The 16,762-nt window shown below is 57.8% G+C and overlaps 1 protein-coding gene across 7 annotated transcripts; it reads right to left on the bottom strand.

The window, feature by feature from the left end:
• Window positions 1-321: 321 nt before the first annotated feature.
• U2AF2 (U2 small nuclear RNA auxiliary factor 2) lies at window positions 322-16,637 on the bottom strand. 7 transcript variants are annotated; one of them, XM_074315408.1, is made up of 13 exons: window positions 15,284-16,637; window positions 11,688-11,807; window positions 11,313-11,448; window positions 10,514-10,558; window positions 10,143-10,246; window positions 9,707-9,858; window positions 8,388-8,504; window positions 8,116-8,254; window positions 3,549-3,652; window positions 3,330-3,470; window positions 2,989-3,075; window positions 2,561-2,809; window positions 322-1,048 (listed from the first exon to the last, which is right to left on the bottom strand). In XM_074315408.1, exons 5-13 carry the CDS (start codon window positions 10,162-10,164, stop codon window positions 914-916), a joined length of 1,146 nt encoding a protein of 381 aa, XP_074171509.1. In that variant the 5' UTR covers window positions 10,165-10,246; window positions 10,514-10,558; window positions 11,313-11,448; window positions 11,688-11,807; window positions 15,284-16,637; the 3' UTR covers window positions 322-913. The 7 variants fall into 7 exon arrangements, with proteins under 7 accessions (XP_074171509.1, XP_074171502.1, XP_074171505.1 ...); XM_074315401.1 differs by lacking the exon at window positions 11,688-11,807 and having other exon boundaries at window positions 15,284-16,636; XM_074315404.1 differs by lacking the exon at window positions 11,688-11,807 and having other exon boundaries at window positions 3,549-3,628; window positions 15,284-16,634.
• Between the last annotated feature and the right edge of the window lie 125 nt (window positions 16,638-16,762).

The raw sequence follows: 16,762 nt of genomic DNA, 5'->3' as shown, positions 1-16,762 counted from the left end.
TGAGGTGTCCCCCAGCCCACCCGTCACCGCCGCCTCGCCAGCCCCGGTCCCGTGAGGCCAGCTTTCCCCGTCCCCAGTGCAGGCGCGGGAACCCACGTAGGGGCCAGAAAGTCGCATCCTCCTCTCCGGGGCCACGCCCCACGCCCGGCCCGAGGAGCGGCCACGCAGGCAGGGTGTGCCCCCTTGGGTGAGCCAAGGGCACCAGGGCGCCTGTACCAGGGGCCAGAGGCCAGGGACAACCGGGCCTCCTGGAGCCACGACTTGGCCTGGAGCCAAGGAAACACTCGGGGGTTACACACACCACAGAGCAGCTCCATAAAGTAAAATACAACAAAATGTTTAATGAGCAAATTCGTCTTAGCAAATATGAAACTGCCACAGAGAGTAGGAGAGGGCCAGGGGGCTGGGCACAGGTCCGTGGAGACTAAAGAGGAGAGAACCAACTACGTAAGAAACAAGGGAGAGGACCAGAGGCCAAGAGGTTGGGGAGCTGTGGACCTGGAAAAGGAGAGGGCAGGGCACCGGGCTGGACAACAAAATTCAAAAGTTTGGCCATAAAATATAAACACGCTATGTTTCTACGGTGGGGAAGGGGAGAAGGGAGTATAAGGGAGGGGCTGTCTTGGGGAGGGGCTATGGGGATCCTCCTCCGCCCTGCTGTGCACCCCTCCCATCCTGACCCCTTCCCTCTGTGTCTGTGGGTGCATGTCTGTGTGGGCCTGTGTGCACTTCCCCAGTCCCCTCCCTGCCCCGCCCCAACCCCCCACCCCCCACCCTTAATTGCTGCCATTCCAGTTGCTGCCGGCTGTCATTCGGCTGTCACTCCTCTGCCCATCATCTTCAGAGGGGGCAAAGGGGGGGGTGGGAGGGGGAGCATCCCCCAGCCAGCCCGCCCCGCCCTCCCCTGCCGCCTCTACCAGAAGTCCCTGCGGTGGTATGAGTCGGGGTCGCAGTATTTCGTCACGACCACTCTGTTGGCGAACTTGCGGCCAGTGAGGCCCTGCATGGCCTTCTGGCAGTCGAACACGGAGGTGAACTCCACGAAAATCTGCAGGGCGAGAGGCAGGTGTGAGGGCCGGCGGCTGCCCACCCCGGAGGAGCCACTCCCTCACCAGCCAGCAGCAGCCACCCCAGCCCAGAACTCCTGGAGTTCAAGGGAAGGAAGAGAAGTTTGAGCACATTTACCCAAACATCCCCCGAACCCCAGGATCAAAGATCAGGAGAGCAGAGCCACACACACAAAGGCGTAGAGAAAGAGCAGAGGCGAGAGCCATCATGGATGGGCAAGCTCCTTGTGTTGTCTCCTACACCAAGTGGGCCCCAAGCCACCGCAAGGGCCATGTTCTCCCCAGACAACAGATGAAGTAAGGAAAGCTCAAAAATTAGGACTCAAACCCAGGCTGACGCAAAAGGGAAAAAAAAAAAAAAAAAATTGAACCTTGATCTAATCAAGAGTGTATCTTGCTTGAACCACCAGTTCAGTTAAGTGAAGGGAGGGGCAGACCTGAGCCTAATTCAGAACATAGGGAATTCTATAAAACAAACACTATTATTTCAACAGATGGCTTGCAAAAAAACGGGGGGGGGGGGGCGGTGATACAGAACAGATAAATTATAAGAAAGTCTGAAATCAAATTACATGGTTCCTTGTTTGGATCTTTAAAGCAACTCACAAATGACATTTTTAAAACAGTAAGGGAAATCTGAACATGGACTGGGTAGTACCGAGGATAATTTTGTTAATACTGCTATATGTGCTGTGATACATACGACTTAAATAATATACTATAATATTACCCTATCACTATGACTTTCTCTCTACCTTTTATGTTTGAAAACAATGAAGATAAAATTTAAAAACAAAACAGGCTGATCCCAGAGACCAGGCAGAATCCTTCCCATTGGTTCTTCCCACAAGTATCTACTCAGCCCCCACATGGGCCAGGTTCCAGGCTCCATTCTAGTGCTGATGACAGCACTGAAAGAAACTGACACGACAAGGACAGCTACTGCACCAGTGAGGGCAGGAGAGCAGGCGAGAGGACATGATGCCCCGTGACACTCTTTCCACTGTTTCCTGGCAAGTTCATCCAGCAACAGTCGACTGGAATCAGTGTCAGTGCCACCCAGGTTCCTACTGGACCCCACGCTGGGACTACAGCTCTGTCCAGCTCACTGCTTCCTATGTATCTCTACTGGGGTGTCGCAGGACCTCAAATCAGCCAGCCCCAACACTGTCTGCCCTTCCCCCAAAACTGTTCACCCCCTTGCTTCTCACCTGCAGTCAATCCCACCGAGTCACCAGAGCCAGAAAGCTGAGCATGGCACTTGACTCCTTCCTCGCCTCCCGCACCCCCAAATCCATGACCAGGGTCTAAGGCTAACAGTCCTCGCTCAGATTCACGCTGCGCCCCAGTTCCCGCCCTCGTCACCCACTAATCTCCGCCCCACTCCTCACTGTCCCCAAACACTGAGTGCCACTTGCCCAAAACCCCGTAACTGGGCATCACTCGAGCCTGCTCAATGCCACTTCTTGCTCTTGACAAGTGCACACACGCACCTTTCCACAGCCGGGCACCTCAACACCATCCACAGGCCGGGGGATCTCGATGGACTTGACCAGCCCATACTTGCTGCACTCATCACGCACGTCCTCCACGATCTCCTCATACTCCTCGTCATCCAGCAACTCCTCGGGCAGCACCATGTTCATGAGGCACAGGACCTCAGTTGGGTGGCCACCCATCTGTACCTGGGAGCTCATCAGGCCCGGCACTTGTAGGGTCACGGGCGTCTGGTTTATGGTGCTCTGTGGAGCAAGCAGGCAGAGGCGTCACAGGGCTGTCCTCCCTCAGATGCCATCCCAAGAAGACCATGCCCTGCCCTAGAGGCGCAGGAAAGCCCAGGGCAGAGCCGAGCAGAACCCGAGCCACCCCGCCCCCCCCCAGCCCCCAGAGCCAATGGAAGGTGACGTGCCGGGGGGCTCACCAGCGTGGCATTCTTGGCTCCCACACTTGCCCTCTGGACCAGCAGTTTCTTGTCCCCCAGCTGCATCCCATTCAGCCCTGCGATGGCCTGCGTTTGGAGGACGATGAAGGGTGGGGGACGCAGGGAAGAGGTGCGAGTCAGGGACCAGAAGCCCAACACCTCCCCCCAAGCCCCAATACCCCAGAGCCGGGCATTGGTGGGGGAAGAGGGGAAGCCAAAGGGCTGAAAGCTTGGTACGTCCCAGGCGGGCCCCACCGCCAACTGGCCTCCTCCCACCCATCCCAAGGAGGGGTGACCTCAGCCACACAGCAGAGTGGGGACAAAGGCAGATGTGGCCGCACCTGGAGCCTGGGGCTCACCTGATCTGTGACGTTGATGTCCACGTACTCACAGAAGGCGTAGCCCTTGGAGAGCCCGGTGGCGCTGTCCTTGACCAGGTTGAAGGCCTTCAGAGGCCCAAATGATGTCAGCAGCTCTTTCACCTGTGGGGGTGGAAGCCACGACATCAGGGCTTGTTTGAGCAAAGGTGCGGGTGGGGTGGGGAGTAGGGAAAGGCCTACCTGGTCATCATTCAGGTAGTTGGGTAAGCCCCCAATGAACAGCTTGTGGGCAGAGTCTGGGACCACGGTGGACACAACTCCTGGGGGAAGAAGACAGGAAAGAACTTCGATGCCCAGCAAAAGGCCGTCACCGGAGCCCTGGAGGAGTCTGCAGCGAGAAGCCTGCCTTCCTCCCGACCCGGTGACGGCTGACAGAGCAAACCCCGTATCTCCCAAACCTGCCCAGCCTGAGGTTCCTGGGAACACAGTACGACAGACACGAGTGTGGTGCAACAGCAACAGGCCCATCCTGTGCGGCCACAGACTGGAGCTCACACCCAAACCTGCCGCCTGTGACTGTGTGGCCTCGCCCTACTGGTGAGGGCTCTTGAGGACACACAACCCCTTCTTCAACCTTCAGGCCTCAACTCAAGAGCCCTTCCCTGGTCACCCCTGACTGATCAGGTCTCCTGGCAGGTAAGGCTCTCAGGCTTGCCCTCCCTGCACTTAACACAGCCACACAGGCTACAGTCGCTCTCTGGCCTCAGGCACACGTGACTTCAGCAGGCTCTGCTATGTCCCTGAGGGCTGAGACATGCCCAGCGTCCAGCAGGGGCTAACACAGCAAGGTCCCATCAGCTGAGTGGGTTTAGAAACCACAGACCACCATGTGTCCGCACCCCCAGTCCTGCTCTCTCTCTGCACTGAACTCTGCACTCAGATGTGTGCCTGCCAGGAATCTCAGCCCCATGGTCCACAGGCTTCTTGGCAAACCTGCCCATTCCCTTTCTGGAGCCCCAAGCGCCAGCCCCACCTCCTCCTGCCCTTGGGGAGGAGGTGAGACAGGGTTGGAGAAGGAGCCTCAGGCCTGGAGCTGCCGTACCCTGGAGGGTGCTCCCTCTCCTACCACCACCCACACTCGTATCGCCCTGCAGGCCTCTCAGAACACAAGACCAGCCTGCCCAAGTTGGAGGGGCACAAGAATCCTGGGAGCAGGGGCCTCAGACCAGGCAGTCCCTGGGACTGGGCAGCCAAGTCAAACTCAATCTGTTATCTCAATGCCCTCCAAGACCTACCCACGGTGCCACAGGGATAACCTGACACAGGAAGGCAGTGCTAGCCTGAGGTCACAAAGGCAGGAAGAAGGGGCCTCCAGTGCCCACACACTCAATTCCACAGAGAACTAGGGCTTGGATAGGGAGCCATCACCTGCCCGACAGCAGATGAGGACATGGGCAGAGGTCAGGTCACCGGGTAGGTGAGTGGAAGAGCTGGGTGAACACCAGCTGTCGGGCCCAGGCTGGTGTTCGCAGTGCCATGCCATTTCAGGGAAGGGACAGGGCTGGGGGCCCCAGTCAGGCCCTCTAGGTCCAGGTCTGGGGCGCAGCACTAAGCGAGGCTCCCTGCACCTCACGTGAGAGAACGTGGCACCTACCAGAGGGCGCATGGATGAGAACAATTTATACAACGTGTGTACGTCACCCCGGGCCAAAGGGCGGGCTCAGGGGACAGGCATGGGGAGCAGGCAGTGCTATAGTCAGTGCAAGCTCTTCGTGGACACTCACTCAGTCCTGAAGCAGGGACAATGACCTTGCAAGGTCCCATAGCTAGGAAAGGGCGGCGCCAACTAGGAACCCAGGTTGGTCTCAGTGCCCAAACTCAAGCCCAACAACCTCTGACACAATTTCTGACATAATGGACAAGCCCCTAAACATGCCGGCTGTGGGCTCCTCCCTGCTTCACACATCTGTTGTCTTCCGCCTCCCCTCTGAAGGCCACCCTGGACCCCCAACCACCAAGCAATCTTTCTGTGCCCACAGTGTCACTCGACAGGGTCACGACCGCCTCATGCACTACTGTGCCCCCAGCACTCACCACCAGGCCCAACGTGACAAAACCTTGCCGAGGGAGCAGAGGGTGAAGCCCACAAGCAGGCACCACCTGAGGCAGAAACAACTCTCCCTGAACTGAGAGGTGAGCCTGGCACTGGGAGGCGCTCAGGGCCGAGCTGACTCACCAGCTCAGATTCTTATGCCTTCTCACCCCACCCCACCCCCGACAGCTGCGGCTCCCCTGCCTAGCTCCACCTCCTCTTCAAGACCGACTGCACACAGGACCCACACCAGCACTGGGCAATGGGAGCACATTCAAGGTTCCACCACCCCCATGATGTGTGTTCAGTTTCAGGTCTGTACCCTTCTGCCAAAATGAGGAAGCTGCCTTCCAGGTTCCTGAATTCTTTTCCAACCAAGAACACCTGCTGAATTTTACCAAATGCGTTTCCCCTTCAGTCATAACACTGATTTATTTTTATGGAAAAGGGACAACCAAAATATGAGCCTCATTACAGACAAAGGAGAAGCAGAGGATGCTAAGCTAAAAGCAGAATCACACTTCCTGCCAGCGCCCAGGACGGAAGAGACCCGCAGCGTGGACACCCAGACCTCCCCCAAAGAGAGGAGGCCAGTGAATGACCTTTCTGGTGCTCACACTAATGGCTACCTCTAAAAAATGGCCGGCAACTAAGGGAAGATGATCTAAAGCGACTGTCCCCGTATCTGCGACGTCTGTGTCTGCACATGGCAAAGGAAGACGCATAGGAGGCAGTGCAGGAAATGCTGCCACCGAGGCTCCACTGGCCAAAGCCTTGGGCACGTGGGTAGTTGGCCAAGCCTCCCTCTCCTCCTGAGGTGGGACCCCACGTCTACCACAGTAAGGGCCAGGTGGGAGATGCTTTCACTGTGTGGACCATGGGGTCTGTCACCACTCAGCTTGGCCACTGCAGCACAGAGCAGCCGAAACAATGCACACAGCGGTATGCTTGTGCCAGTCTATCTTTATAGTTAAAAACACAGGCAGGGCCACACTGGCCCCTGGTTGTCACTCACCGACCCTCATACTATAAGACTCACAAAGACCAAGAGGTAAAGCACAGAGCACACCTCCGACAGTGACACACAGTAGCATCGTCCAGGAACGGGGGCGGGGAGATGGGGGCTCCTCACATAGTTAGAAAGACGACACGTTGGATTTACTGGTAAGAGGCATGAAGGGACGCTCTGTAGCTTGACCTGGGAGCCAGGTCCACTGATGTGTGCACAGGGCAAAAACACATCAGGCTGTACATTCAGGGAATGGCAGTAAGCGTTACACCTCAGTTGTTTAAAAAATGTACAGAGGCACTGAATTTACCCAAACTGCTATGATAGCACAGGAGACAAGCCGGGCACCCAGGCCCGGGTCCCAAAGTGCTGCCTTCTCTGGGATTCCATGTCCCCATCACATTGCACAGTGAAGAGCTGACTCAGTTTCTAAAAGGAATCCTTCATTGTGAAGCCTCAGTCGGCAGAACCCCATGTTCTCTCACACCCACACCCAAAGTACACCAGTGCTCACGCCCCCTTTCCACAACTCCAGGGCCTGAGACCAGGGCCCAGCTCAGCCACAGGAGCACAGGCTCTGGCTCTCCAAGCCCCCAGTGCACCCTGCACCCTCACAGAGCCACACCGAGGCTCGAGCCTAAGACACTCCATCTATCGACCAGCCTGCTGCCGCTTTCTGGACAACCTGAAAACACTTTGAAAGGTTACTTCGTGATATGTAAATGCTGTATGAGACTCAAATGTCAGTCCTTAATGTTCAGTGGGGGATGGGACACAGCCATGCCAGCTAGGTGTCGTCTGCAGCTGCTTTCACACTATAATCACGGAAGAGTTTCCACAGGGGCCATGTGGCCTACAAAGCCCGAAACATCTGCTACCTGAAACGTGCAGACCCCAGGTCTGCCTCGACCTACCAGCCGGAATGACTGTAACACGCTGTGGGGCAGGGCCCAGTGCACAGGAGTCCACAGAAACAAAGGCAAGAAAGGAGGGCCTCGCAGGTGTCAGTCTCCACGCTGGGAGCTTCACTTGCAACTGAGAACCAGCTCCAACTGGCCACCTCCTATTTCTCACAAGACACTGAGTGGTTCTTCAAGAACAACACAAGCGTTAAGTCATGTCAGTCATGCACTGAAGCACACACAGAAGAGAACTCTGACCTTCAGTGACATCCGGGACCAAAGAGCTACGACTTGATGGGACTGGATCACCCAGCCAGTCAGAGGAAAGGGTCCACTGTCCAGAAGCCCAATGCTGAAGCCCTCCAAACAACCCCTGCCCATACCACCGAGCCCTTCAATCCTGCCCCAAACCCTTGGCTGGGGACAGATTTGAGCCTTGCCTTCCTGTCTCAATAAAGCCTTTGCTTTTCTCAGAAGCCCCTGTCGTGGCACTGTCTCCTCTGCATGCCGGGTGGCAAGCCCTTGCTGGGCAGCACAGACTGCTAACCCGCACACACACAAACTCACAATAACCCCCGAGGCCCTCACTTCCCCCAACGCCTGCGCTCTGTTCCCGGCTCTGCCACTCACAAGCTGTGTGTCCTCAAGCAGATCACAGCTCACCCTCTCCAGCCCGGGGCACCACCTCTGCTAAGCGGGGAGGTTTGGGGGATAGGATAAGGAGACATGTCTATCCCGTAGCAGCCACGCTGCTGCTGAGCAGCTCTAGCTGGGTTGAAGAGAGTGGGACAAGACCCCACTCACCAGGCACATAGACGGAGGGATTCTCTGACATGCCAGGAAGGGGCTGGTAGTCGTGGGGCCTGCGGATCTTCAGCGACTGGCCCTGGAAGATGATGCCATCGAAGGCCATGGCCTGGGTGGTCTCATCCACTGAGCGGAACTGAAGGAAAGAGAACGGGGTGGTAAGGGGCAACGGTGCTTTCGCCAGTCCAGCCCCGCCCCCAGGGGCCTGGGCCGACAAAGGACAGACCACCAAAAGGCAGCCCACACCCAACAGCGCAGCACCCACTCACCTCCAAGAAGGCAAAATTCTTGTCCTGGTTGATCTGCACGGCCAAGACGGGGTTGCCGGGCGCCTGGGTCAGCCCCCCCAGGCGCATCTGGGCATTGAAGAAGTCCATCATGGCCTCCTGCAGAGGGCAAAGGAGACAGGGAGGGGCGGGGAGGGAGGTGGAGAGAGGAGGGAAGGGTGAGAGAGGGAGACACGGAGGGTTTGGGGGTAAGGGGAGAGGGCGGGGAGGGCAGAGGTGGGAGAAGGAACAGTGGAATACGGGTGGGGGCGTAGAGATCAATCATAGGAATAAAAGGAGAGAAATGAGAGAATAGGGTAGCAGCAGAGACCAGGGGGTGGGACAAGTGTGGGGAGAGCCCCAGGGGCCAATGAGGGGAAGGGGGGTTTGAGAAAAGATGGGGGGGCACCACCACAGGGAGAGAAGAAATACACGAAACAGAGAAAACAAGGAGACAGGACACGTAAGGAAAGGAAACATCCAGTGGCGACAAAGAGGAAAATGGTAGGAAAGTAGAAAAGCAGCAGGCAGGACACAGGGACCCAGAGTCAGAGAGAAAGAGACAAAGAGGACAGGGATGGAAGGGGAGGGGAGCGCAGGGGCAAGGGAGGAGGGTGGAGGGAGGGGAGGAGAGAAGAGTGATGTGGAGGGATCTGGCCCTGGAGTCCGGGGGCTGGTTCATCAAATGTAGCAAAGTGCAGGTTGAGAAAGTCAGAATGGACCTTACTTGCCTTCGCCGACGGTAGCAAACTTTTTGTTGCTACGAGGGATCTCAGCCCCACAATATTTCACTTTAAAGAGAAATGGAAACAACTCTTTGATCTCGGGCTTCTCAGGGGTGCCACGGGAAGGGGTGGGGAGAGGGGAGGGAGAGGAGCGTGGGGAAGGTGGGGAGGTCAGGGCCATCAAAAATAAAAGAGCAGCGACCATGGGAGGACTGTGGGAAAGGACGGGGACAGGGCAGAGAACAGAGGCGTGTCAGAAACTGAGGGCGTGCGTCTGTGTGTGTGTGTCCAAGTCTCCCTGTCTGTCTCTCTCCACACGATTCGGATTCGTAGGTTAAGTTATGTGTGTGCATGATCCCTGGGCTGCGGGAGGAGGCTGGGGGAGAGGAGATGGGAGAGGAGAGAGGAGGGAGGGAGGGCCACCCCCAGCCCGGCCCCTGGCTGGCTCAACTCCATCGTCCGTCTGGGAGGGGGCCGGGGGGTCTTGCAGGAGCAGAGTCTGACCCGTGCAGGTTGGGGAGGGATGGAGGGAAGGGGAGGAGCAGGGGGAGGGGGGAGGGGGGAGGGGAGGGCAGGGGAGGGCGGGGAGGGCAGTACCTCAGTGATGCCAAAGGGGATGTTGCCCACGTAGAGGCGCCGGGCCTGCCTGGTCATCTGGCTCCCGACCACAGGCACTGGCGTGGGGGTCACAGCCAGACCGTCCGGGGTCATGGTGGGGAGGAGGGCAGTGGCTGGAATCTGACCCGCAGCTTCAGAAGGGGCAAAAAGCATTAGCTGGCATCAGGGTAACCCTGGACCGGAGCTCCAGGACTGCCCCCCACCCCCAAAGCCTCCAGTCCTCGGCCACAGGAAAAGGGCAGCCCCTAATGGACCTATTGCCTCTGATAAGCCAGGTCTCCTGGCAGCAGCCCCATGGGGAGCCCTCGTTGCGCACTCCACCATGGGGGCTTCAAAAGGACAGAGGCCAAAGATCCAGGGTGCAAACCTCAGCCCCCAAAATGGGGGTCTGCACACACACCTGGGGGGAGCCTACCTTGCATGGCCTTGTACTGCATGGGGGTGATGTGCTCAAAGCCGGGCGGTGGCACGTCCCAGTATTTGCGGACCTTCTTCTTCTTCTCATGGCGAGGGGAGCGACTGGGGGAGGGCGGGGGGGAGAGCGGGCAGGGCCACCTCAGTCTGGCCTTCGGCAGGCCTGCCAGCCCCCCAGGCTCCCCTGGCTCCCCAGCAGTAACTCCGCTGTCTCCAGAGGGAGAGGGTCTGGGTCAGGGTGCACCCAGGCCTGGGAGAGGGGCTGGTTTCAAGGCAGGTGCTTGGGCCAGGGCTGGACGGGGACGGGCAGGTGTGCAGGGGCAGGAGGCAAAGGGGTGGCATCAGGGTGGAGGGGCAGGAAGAGAAGCTCACATCAATCCACCGTGCTCCTCTTTAGCGCCTCTGGTCAAAGGTTTGCTGGGGGTGGGAGGGAAAGGTATGGGGAGGGGTGACTGGGGACCCTCGTCTTCCCCACAAGCCACACACACCCCCCAAGGGTACTGAGCCCCAGGGCCGGGGGCAGGGCCGAGGTGAACAAGCGGCAAGCAGGCCCCCTCGGCCCTGCCATTCCCCAAAGCCCCCACCCCAGAAAAGAGGAAGTGATGGCAGGTGTCAGGGCCAGACAAACAGATCCCTTTCTAGTTGGACAAACTGAGATGGGAGCAGGCAGGACTTACACCTACCCCGCCCTTCCTCACCTAAGGGGGCAGAGAGAACAGAAAGGAGTGCCTAGAGAGGGAAGAGGCATTAGAGAGCAGAAAACCAGCATCCCAACCCAGAAGGTGGCCAGGGACAGAAGTCCTGCCCTGCTCTGAGATGGCCCCCTTCCCAGGAGGCAGAGCACAGTCCCTGAAACAGTCCCACAGAGAAGCACAGAAAGGGGGTGGGAAAAGGAACCAGACCCTCCTCTGGATCGGGTGGGGGAAGTTCCTTAGGAAGGAGAGGACAGAACGCCCTATCTGCAGACTCACCTCCCAGATAAAGAATTACCTCCCAGATAAAGAATCTGCCACCCCCACAACCCACCAGAACTGCAGGAAACCCCAAAGACAAAGCTCTGAATTCCAGACCGAGAAGCGGCATATCCCACCCCCAGAGACAGGAGCAAAAGGATGCAAAGGGCACACAGTCTGAGCAGGGACACCTTCATTGCCCTTCCCGAACGCAGTACCTTCTTCGCCGCCTGTCCCGGGAGGCGCTCCGCTGGTCTCGGTTCCGTCGGTCACGGCTCCGGCTGCGGCGCTTCCGATCCCGGCTTCGGGAGCGGCTGTGGCTGCGCTTCCGGTGCCGGTTCTCCTTGTCTCGCTCTGGGGGGGAGGGGGAGGAGGAGGCTGAGCTGGGGACACATGGCCCAGCCCACCCACACACTGCTGGCCATGCCCCAGCCCCAGGGAGGCCACCCCCAAGGGGACGGGATTCAACAGAGATGGGGAGTTAGCAGGCTGCTTGGGTCCACAAGCCAGTCCAGGGACCCTGGGGGACCAAGGGACGGGAGCTGGTTACCTGAGGGGAGAGGGCCTGGAAATGCCCCCGGGGTGTAAGATACCTGAGGACGCTCAGGAGGAGCTGGGGAGCCAGAGAAGACAGAGGAGGCTGGCTCCTGGTCCCCCTCGAGGGCTGAGGGGCCTGACCCCAGGGTCGTCCCTGAGAGGGGCAGGGCTAGAGGCTGGGGAACCAAGAGACCCAATGATGTTTTCCTGAAGGGACCCGCGGCCCCACAGGAAAGACCTCCTCAATCAACCAGGTGCACCCACAGTCCCACCATCAGGCCCAGGGTCGGGTGCCAGTCAGGAAGCAGGGAGACCCTCCCAACAAGAACACCCTCCCCAGGCCCCTCTCTCTGAGCCACGCAGACCTGAATCCCAGACCACCCCATCCTGCCTCAAAGCCAAGTACACAGTGCATGAGGGGATGGGCCAGGCACACAACTCTGCTCCAGCCTCCACTCGGCTCTCTCAACCCTTCACCCGTGCGGGTGCAGAACCTGGGATGGAGCACAGCCCTGCCAGGGAGCCAAAACCCTGTGCTCCCCACAGACCTCTCAGCCTGGGAAGCAGATGCGGGCTAACCCTTCAGCACAGGAAGCCCGAGCACTGCCTACTTCACTTCCTGGGTTCAAAGGCACCTGATTCCTCAACTACCCATCAGGCCCGTTACTGTACTCATGAATGTCACCACACTCCTGGGGACAGGAGACAGAGGACAGGAAACAGAACAGGCAATAAGGAGAGGGCCTCAGAGTGGACTTTAGTCTCATCCACACTGCTGTCTTATATTTTTCTGATATAATTTAACAGGAACTTTTTGTAAATGCACCTCAATTCCAGAATCCCTGAAACTCAGAAAAAACGTGCACCTAAGTATGGAAAAGACACAGCAGCAAAGAATGGCATGCTTCCTAAAACTGGAATCTATGCTAAATGTTTTAGTTGCACTTAATCTCTACTACTGCTTTGGGAATGCCCTGCTGGGGGCTCATGTAACAGACAGGGAAACTGTGGCACTGGACAGTCACATGACTGGCGCAAAGGCTAAAAAACAAGGAAGTAGTGAGCCTGAATGTGAGCTTTGTCACGTCAGCAAGTTCGGTAACGCAACCAGGCACACTCCTGAACTCAGGCAGAACATTCCGGGGTCTGGCTGGAACCACTAATGACAATGGGATAATCTCCTTGGAAGGCAAAAACATAAGTAAATCAAAGACTAGAAACGTGAGCGGATACTCAGAGAGCTGCAGGTAAGCACACAGGAGCTCTGGGGCCTCTGGCTCCATGTTTACAAGGTGGGCGAGCTACAAGCCCCAAGAGCCCTTCCTGCTGCTAAGGCTCTGAAACAGACAAGCAGGCAGAAAAGAACCAACACAGAGAAAGCAGGGATGCCTGCTGGGTGCTGGGATGCAGACCAGGAAATTAATTCCCTGGAGACACAACTGCACTAGGCAGGGGCTAAAAAGTAGGGAAGAGGCTGGCTCAGAGACAAAGACCCACAGGCGGGACAACACGTGGGCAGCACTTCCCCCTAAGGCAGGAGTGCGCCCCACCCCCCCACACACACACACACTGATCCTGGACAAATAGGAACAGAAAGGGAGCTTTAATTGTTCAAAATGCTGTTGCCACCTTTTGGGAACAGCGCTACCAACCCAGGGGACTTGTGAGGGGTGAGGGTATGACCTCCCAGTACCAGGAGGGCCAAGCACTCAGGCAGCAAGCACATCTGCAAGGGCCTCAAGGAAGGGCTCAACCACCTCCACCTGGTGGTCCAGCCATGCACCCAGCCAGAACTCAGGGTCCATTTCAGCTTTTCCACTTACCAACGATATAAAACCACGCAAGAACAACTAAACCTTTAAAACTCGGTTTTCTCTTCTTTAAACTAGGGTCCCATCTACCTCCCCCCCAGGTGTATGAGGATGAGGTTTGGAATGCACCTTCCCCAACTCTGACATCATCTCTGAGCGAGCTGATGACCTGCCTCTACTTTCTCTCTGTAAGTTTATCACACTATGGATCATTTCACAATATAAAACACCGCTTGTTGGGCACTTAATGTATGCCAAGCCACATGCCACACACTTCACGTTTTCCCATTTAATTTCAGGTCTGCCTCTGACCAGACCTGGGAAAATTTTCAAACTTTTTGAATCTGTTTCCTCCTCTGCAAAAATAAGAAAATCATTTCAGCCTCACTGGGCTGTTACAAGGATCTACTTAGAAAAACCATGCAAAGAGCTTAGCAAGGTGCCTAGCACGTGACAGGCACTCAGTTTAACTGCTATCATCCTTATTTCAAAAACTGTGAAAACAATGATGGCAATCCACAAACGAAAACAAACAGGCACAAACGTATTCAAGTAGCACAGCTAAGCATCAAAGTAGCTTTGAACTCAGGTAGGATCAACTTCCAAGCGTGTGCTGTTAAGCAGTACAATGAGTAAAAAGACAGACACGCGAAGGACACTCAAAACCCGGGACTTCTTCCCCAGGCACTGTCTCCTAATGCAGCTGCCCGTTACTCAACTCTAGGTGGGTTCCAAGGGAAAGTCCTGCACCTCTCATTCAGCCATTCAAACACGGGCATCTTAAGCCTCAAGTCCTTCCACCTTCCCTTGGCCTAAGTTTCTTCACTGTCAAACCAGAATAGGAGGATCAAGGAATTTTTAAACGTCTAATGACTCTCCCAGTTCCAATATTCTTGGAGTCCCTAAACTGACCGGCACCCGCGTGGTCCCGTGCTTTGACTGGGCATCACCTGAGAGTACTTGCCGCCCACCCTTTCCTATGGTACTCAATGGGCCCAGGTTCCCTTACTCTCAAGAGCCTCAGTTTCCCCATCTCTACGTTGAGATGATTTATGAGGCTAAGTCTAGATGCCCCGAGTTTGGGATGGAGAAGACATGGTGTTTGTCTCTAGCTGGGGATACTGGGAACAAACACTCCACATTGTGATCGTCGCCACTGCCAAAGCCCGCGTGTACGCAAAACGTACGTGCGGTAGAAACACTTCAAGAATGCACAGGGTGGAAAATAAAACAACACAGGGTCCCCCTTTCACGAGGAAATCCGCGTCACACGAGGTGACCCGAGGCCCCCCACGACCAGCAGCCAAGGCGGGACCCTAGCGGGCGAGTCCGCAGGACACTGCGCAAAGAGCAGCCGCCGGAGAAGGGCCGGCCCAAGTCGCGGCCTTGCCCGAGCCCACGTGAACGGTGGGGGGGAGGGGGGGCGCTCAAAACCGCCATTTTGGAACAAAGGGGGCGTGGAGACCCAGGCCACAGGCCCGGCCGGAAGCGGAAGTACCTAGGAAGCGGGAGGAAAGGGGGGGATTCGCGGGACCCGATTATATACACTCTCCTCCTCAGATTAGCAATAACAGCAGTCCGCAAGGGGACACACCTGCGCCGGGAACCACGTGGGGCGCGAAACGGTACGCGACGCGCATGCGTGTGGGCCCGCGCTCCCCACCCCCTCCCGCGCGCGGAGGCACGCCGGGCGGTCACGTGAGCGAGTGCGCGCCGCGGGACGGGTGGGGGGGTGCCGCGCGGCCCTGAGAGGACGGGGAAGCGACGAAGAAAATGGCGGGGGACACGGAGGGAAGCCAAGAGCCGCCCCGCCCGCCGCCCCACGCCCCCGGCGCCCTCACCTTGCTTATTCTCGTTGAGCTGCCGCTCGAACTCGTCGAAGTCCGACATGCTGAAGCGGCCGTGTAGGCCCTGTACAGCTCTCGCCTCGCCTTGCCGCCCGCCCGCTGCCGCTTCGGCTACTTCCGCCGCTCGCTTCGGCTACTTCCGGGCGCCCCCAACGCGCCGCCGCCTCCTCCTGCCTAATCAAGCCCAGGCCGCCCGCCCAGCCCCGGCTCCACCCCTCCCCCGCCGGCCCGCCCGCAAAGAACCCCTCCCCCAGAGCTTGTTTCCGAAGCGCGTCGGCTATTTCCGGACTGTAGAGGCAAGAGTCGGGTGCGGTGTCTTCGGCCGCTTCCGAAAACACCCGAAGCGAAGGTTTCGCGGGGTTCCCAGGTTGTAAACTCTTCGGAAATTACCTCTTCAACGTTCGGGTGTTTCCGTAGGTTCTCAGCTTCCTCTGCGCCCAGCCACCCTCGGCCCACCAAAGGTTCGGCTTTTTCCGACAATTCAAACCGTCCCAGTCTTTCACTGCTTCCGCAGGGGCTCCCCGCTCTTATCTGCCGGCCCTATCCGAGCAACCCGCTACTTCTGATAAGCCTAACCGTCCTAGTCTTCGGCGCTTCCCGAAGATTTCCAGCGCTCGCCCTCAGGCCCCGCCAGAGATTATGCTAGATTCCAAGTTTCGGCTCTTTCCGGAGATTCCGTTGGCTCACTCCCCCCACTGCAGAGCTTCGGCTCCTTCCGCCACCGCTTCGGAAAGGCCCCACTCACCGAGACAGCTTCGGCTTTTTCCGTCTGTTCTTCGGCTCCTTCCGGCTTGGGGAACAGAAAAGGGAGGGAGGACGAAGACGAGGTGGGTCAAGGGAAGGGATACGGGGAAGGGGCGGGGTCCCGGCTCCGGACTCCTGGCTCTCGGGGCGGGAAGAGTGAAGGAAAAGAAGGGCCGATCTCGTGGATGGCCTAAGAAGGTTGCGCGAGACAAAAGCAGCCAGCGAGGTGAACGGTGCGCGCGGCCGCTGCGGAGGTTGGTAGCGCGGCTTTGTGCGCCTGCGCAGGATGGAAAAGGAGGGGCGCGAGATGGGCTTCTGCGCCTGCGTAGACGTTGGTCTGAGGCGCGGTTTCTCACTCCACGAGGACGGGTTCCAGAGCCTCCAGCACGCGTGCGCGAGACTTTCCCTTCTTCCAGGGAAGGAGCTGAATTCCTGACCGTTAAGCTAGGCCGCCTGGTCCTGGTTGCTGTAGCAACCGCGTAGGTGCGGCCGCCGGCAAAGTCGAGGACGCTTCCAGGAGACTGAATCTCCCATTACCGCCTCCTAGCGGTCGGGAGGAAGCCTCCTCCCAGAGGAGATTCCCCCCACCCCCCCACGCCACGGTGGCCGCCTGTGCTGGAGGTCATTGAGTACTGCCTCCTGCCGCCGCGCCTCTAGTCCAAACAGCCCAATGAGTAGTGTTCACTCCTCTTTTCCAGAGCTCAGCCCCTCCGTGTTCCCGGAACACAG

Source organism: Rhinolophus sinicus, linkage group LG11 (assembly GCF_036562045.2).
Source record: "Rhinolophus sinicus isolate RSC01 linkage group LG11, ASM3656204v1, whole genome shotgun sequence".
Classification (NCBI taxonomy): domain Eukaryota; kingdom Metazoa; phylum Chordata; class Mammalia; order Chiroptera; family Rhinolophidae; genus Rhinolophus; species Rhinolophus sinicus.
The sequence above is the reverse complement of the archived record's forward strand: the minus strand, read 5'-3'. Positions and strand labels throughout refer to the sequence as shown.

Excerpts from the sequence above, each read along its gene's own strand:
- U2AF2 (XM_074315401.1), bottom strand. The coding sequence starts at position 15,332 with ATGTCGGACTTCGACGAGTTCGAGCGGCAGCTCAACGAGAATAAGCAA. Across the intron at positions 10,559-11,312 it reads CGGGACAGGCGGCGAAGAAG|CAAACCTTTGACCAGAGGCG; the intron begins GTACTGCGTTCG and ends TCCCACCCCCAG. Across the intron at positions 10,247-10,513 it reads GAGGAGCACGGTGGATTGAT|TCGCTCCCCTCGCCATGAGA; the intron begins GTGAGCTTCTCT and ends GCCCTCCCCCAG.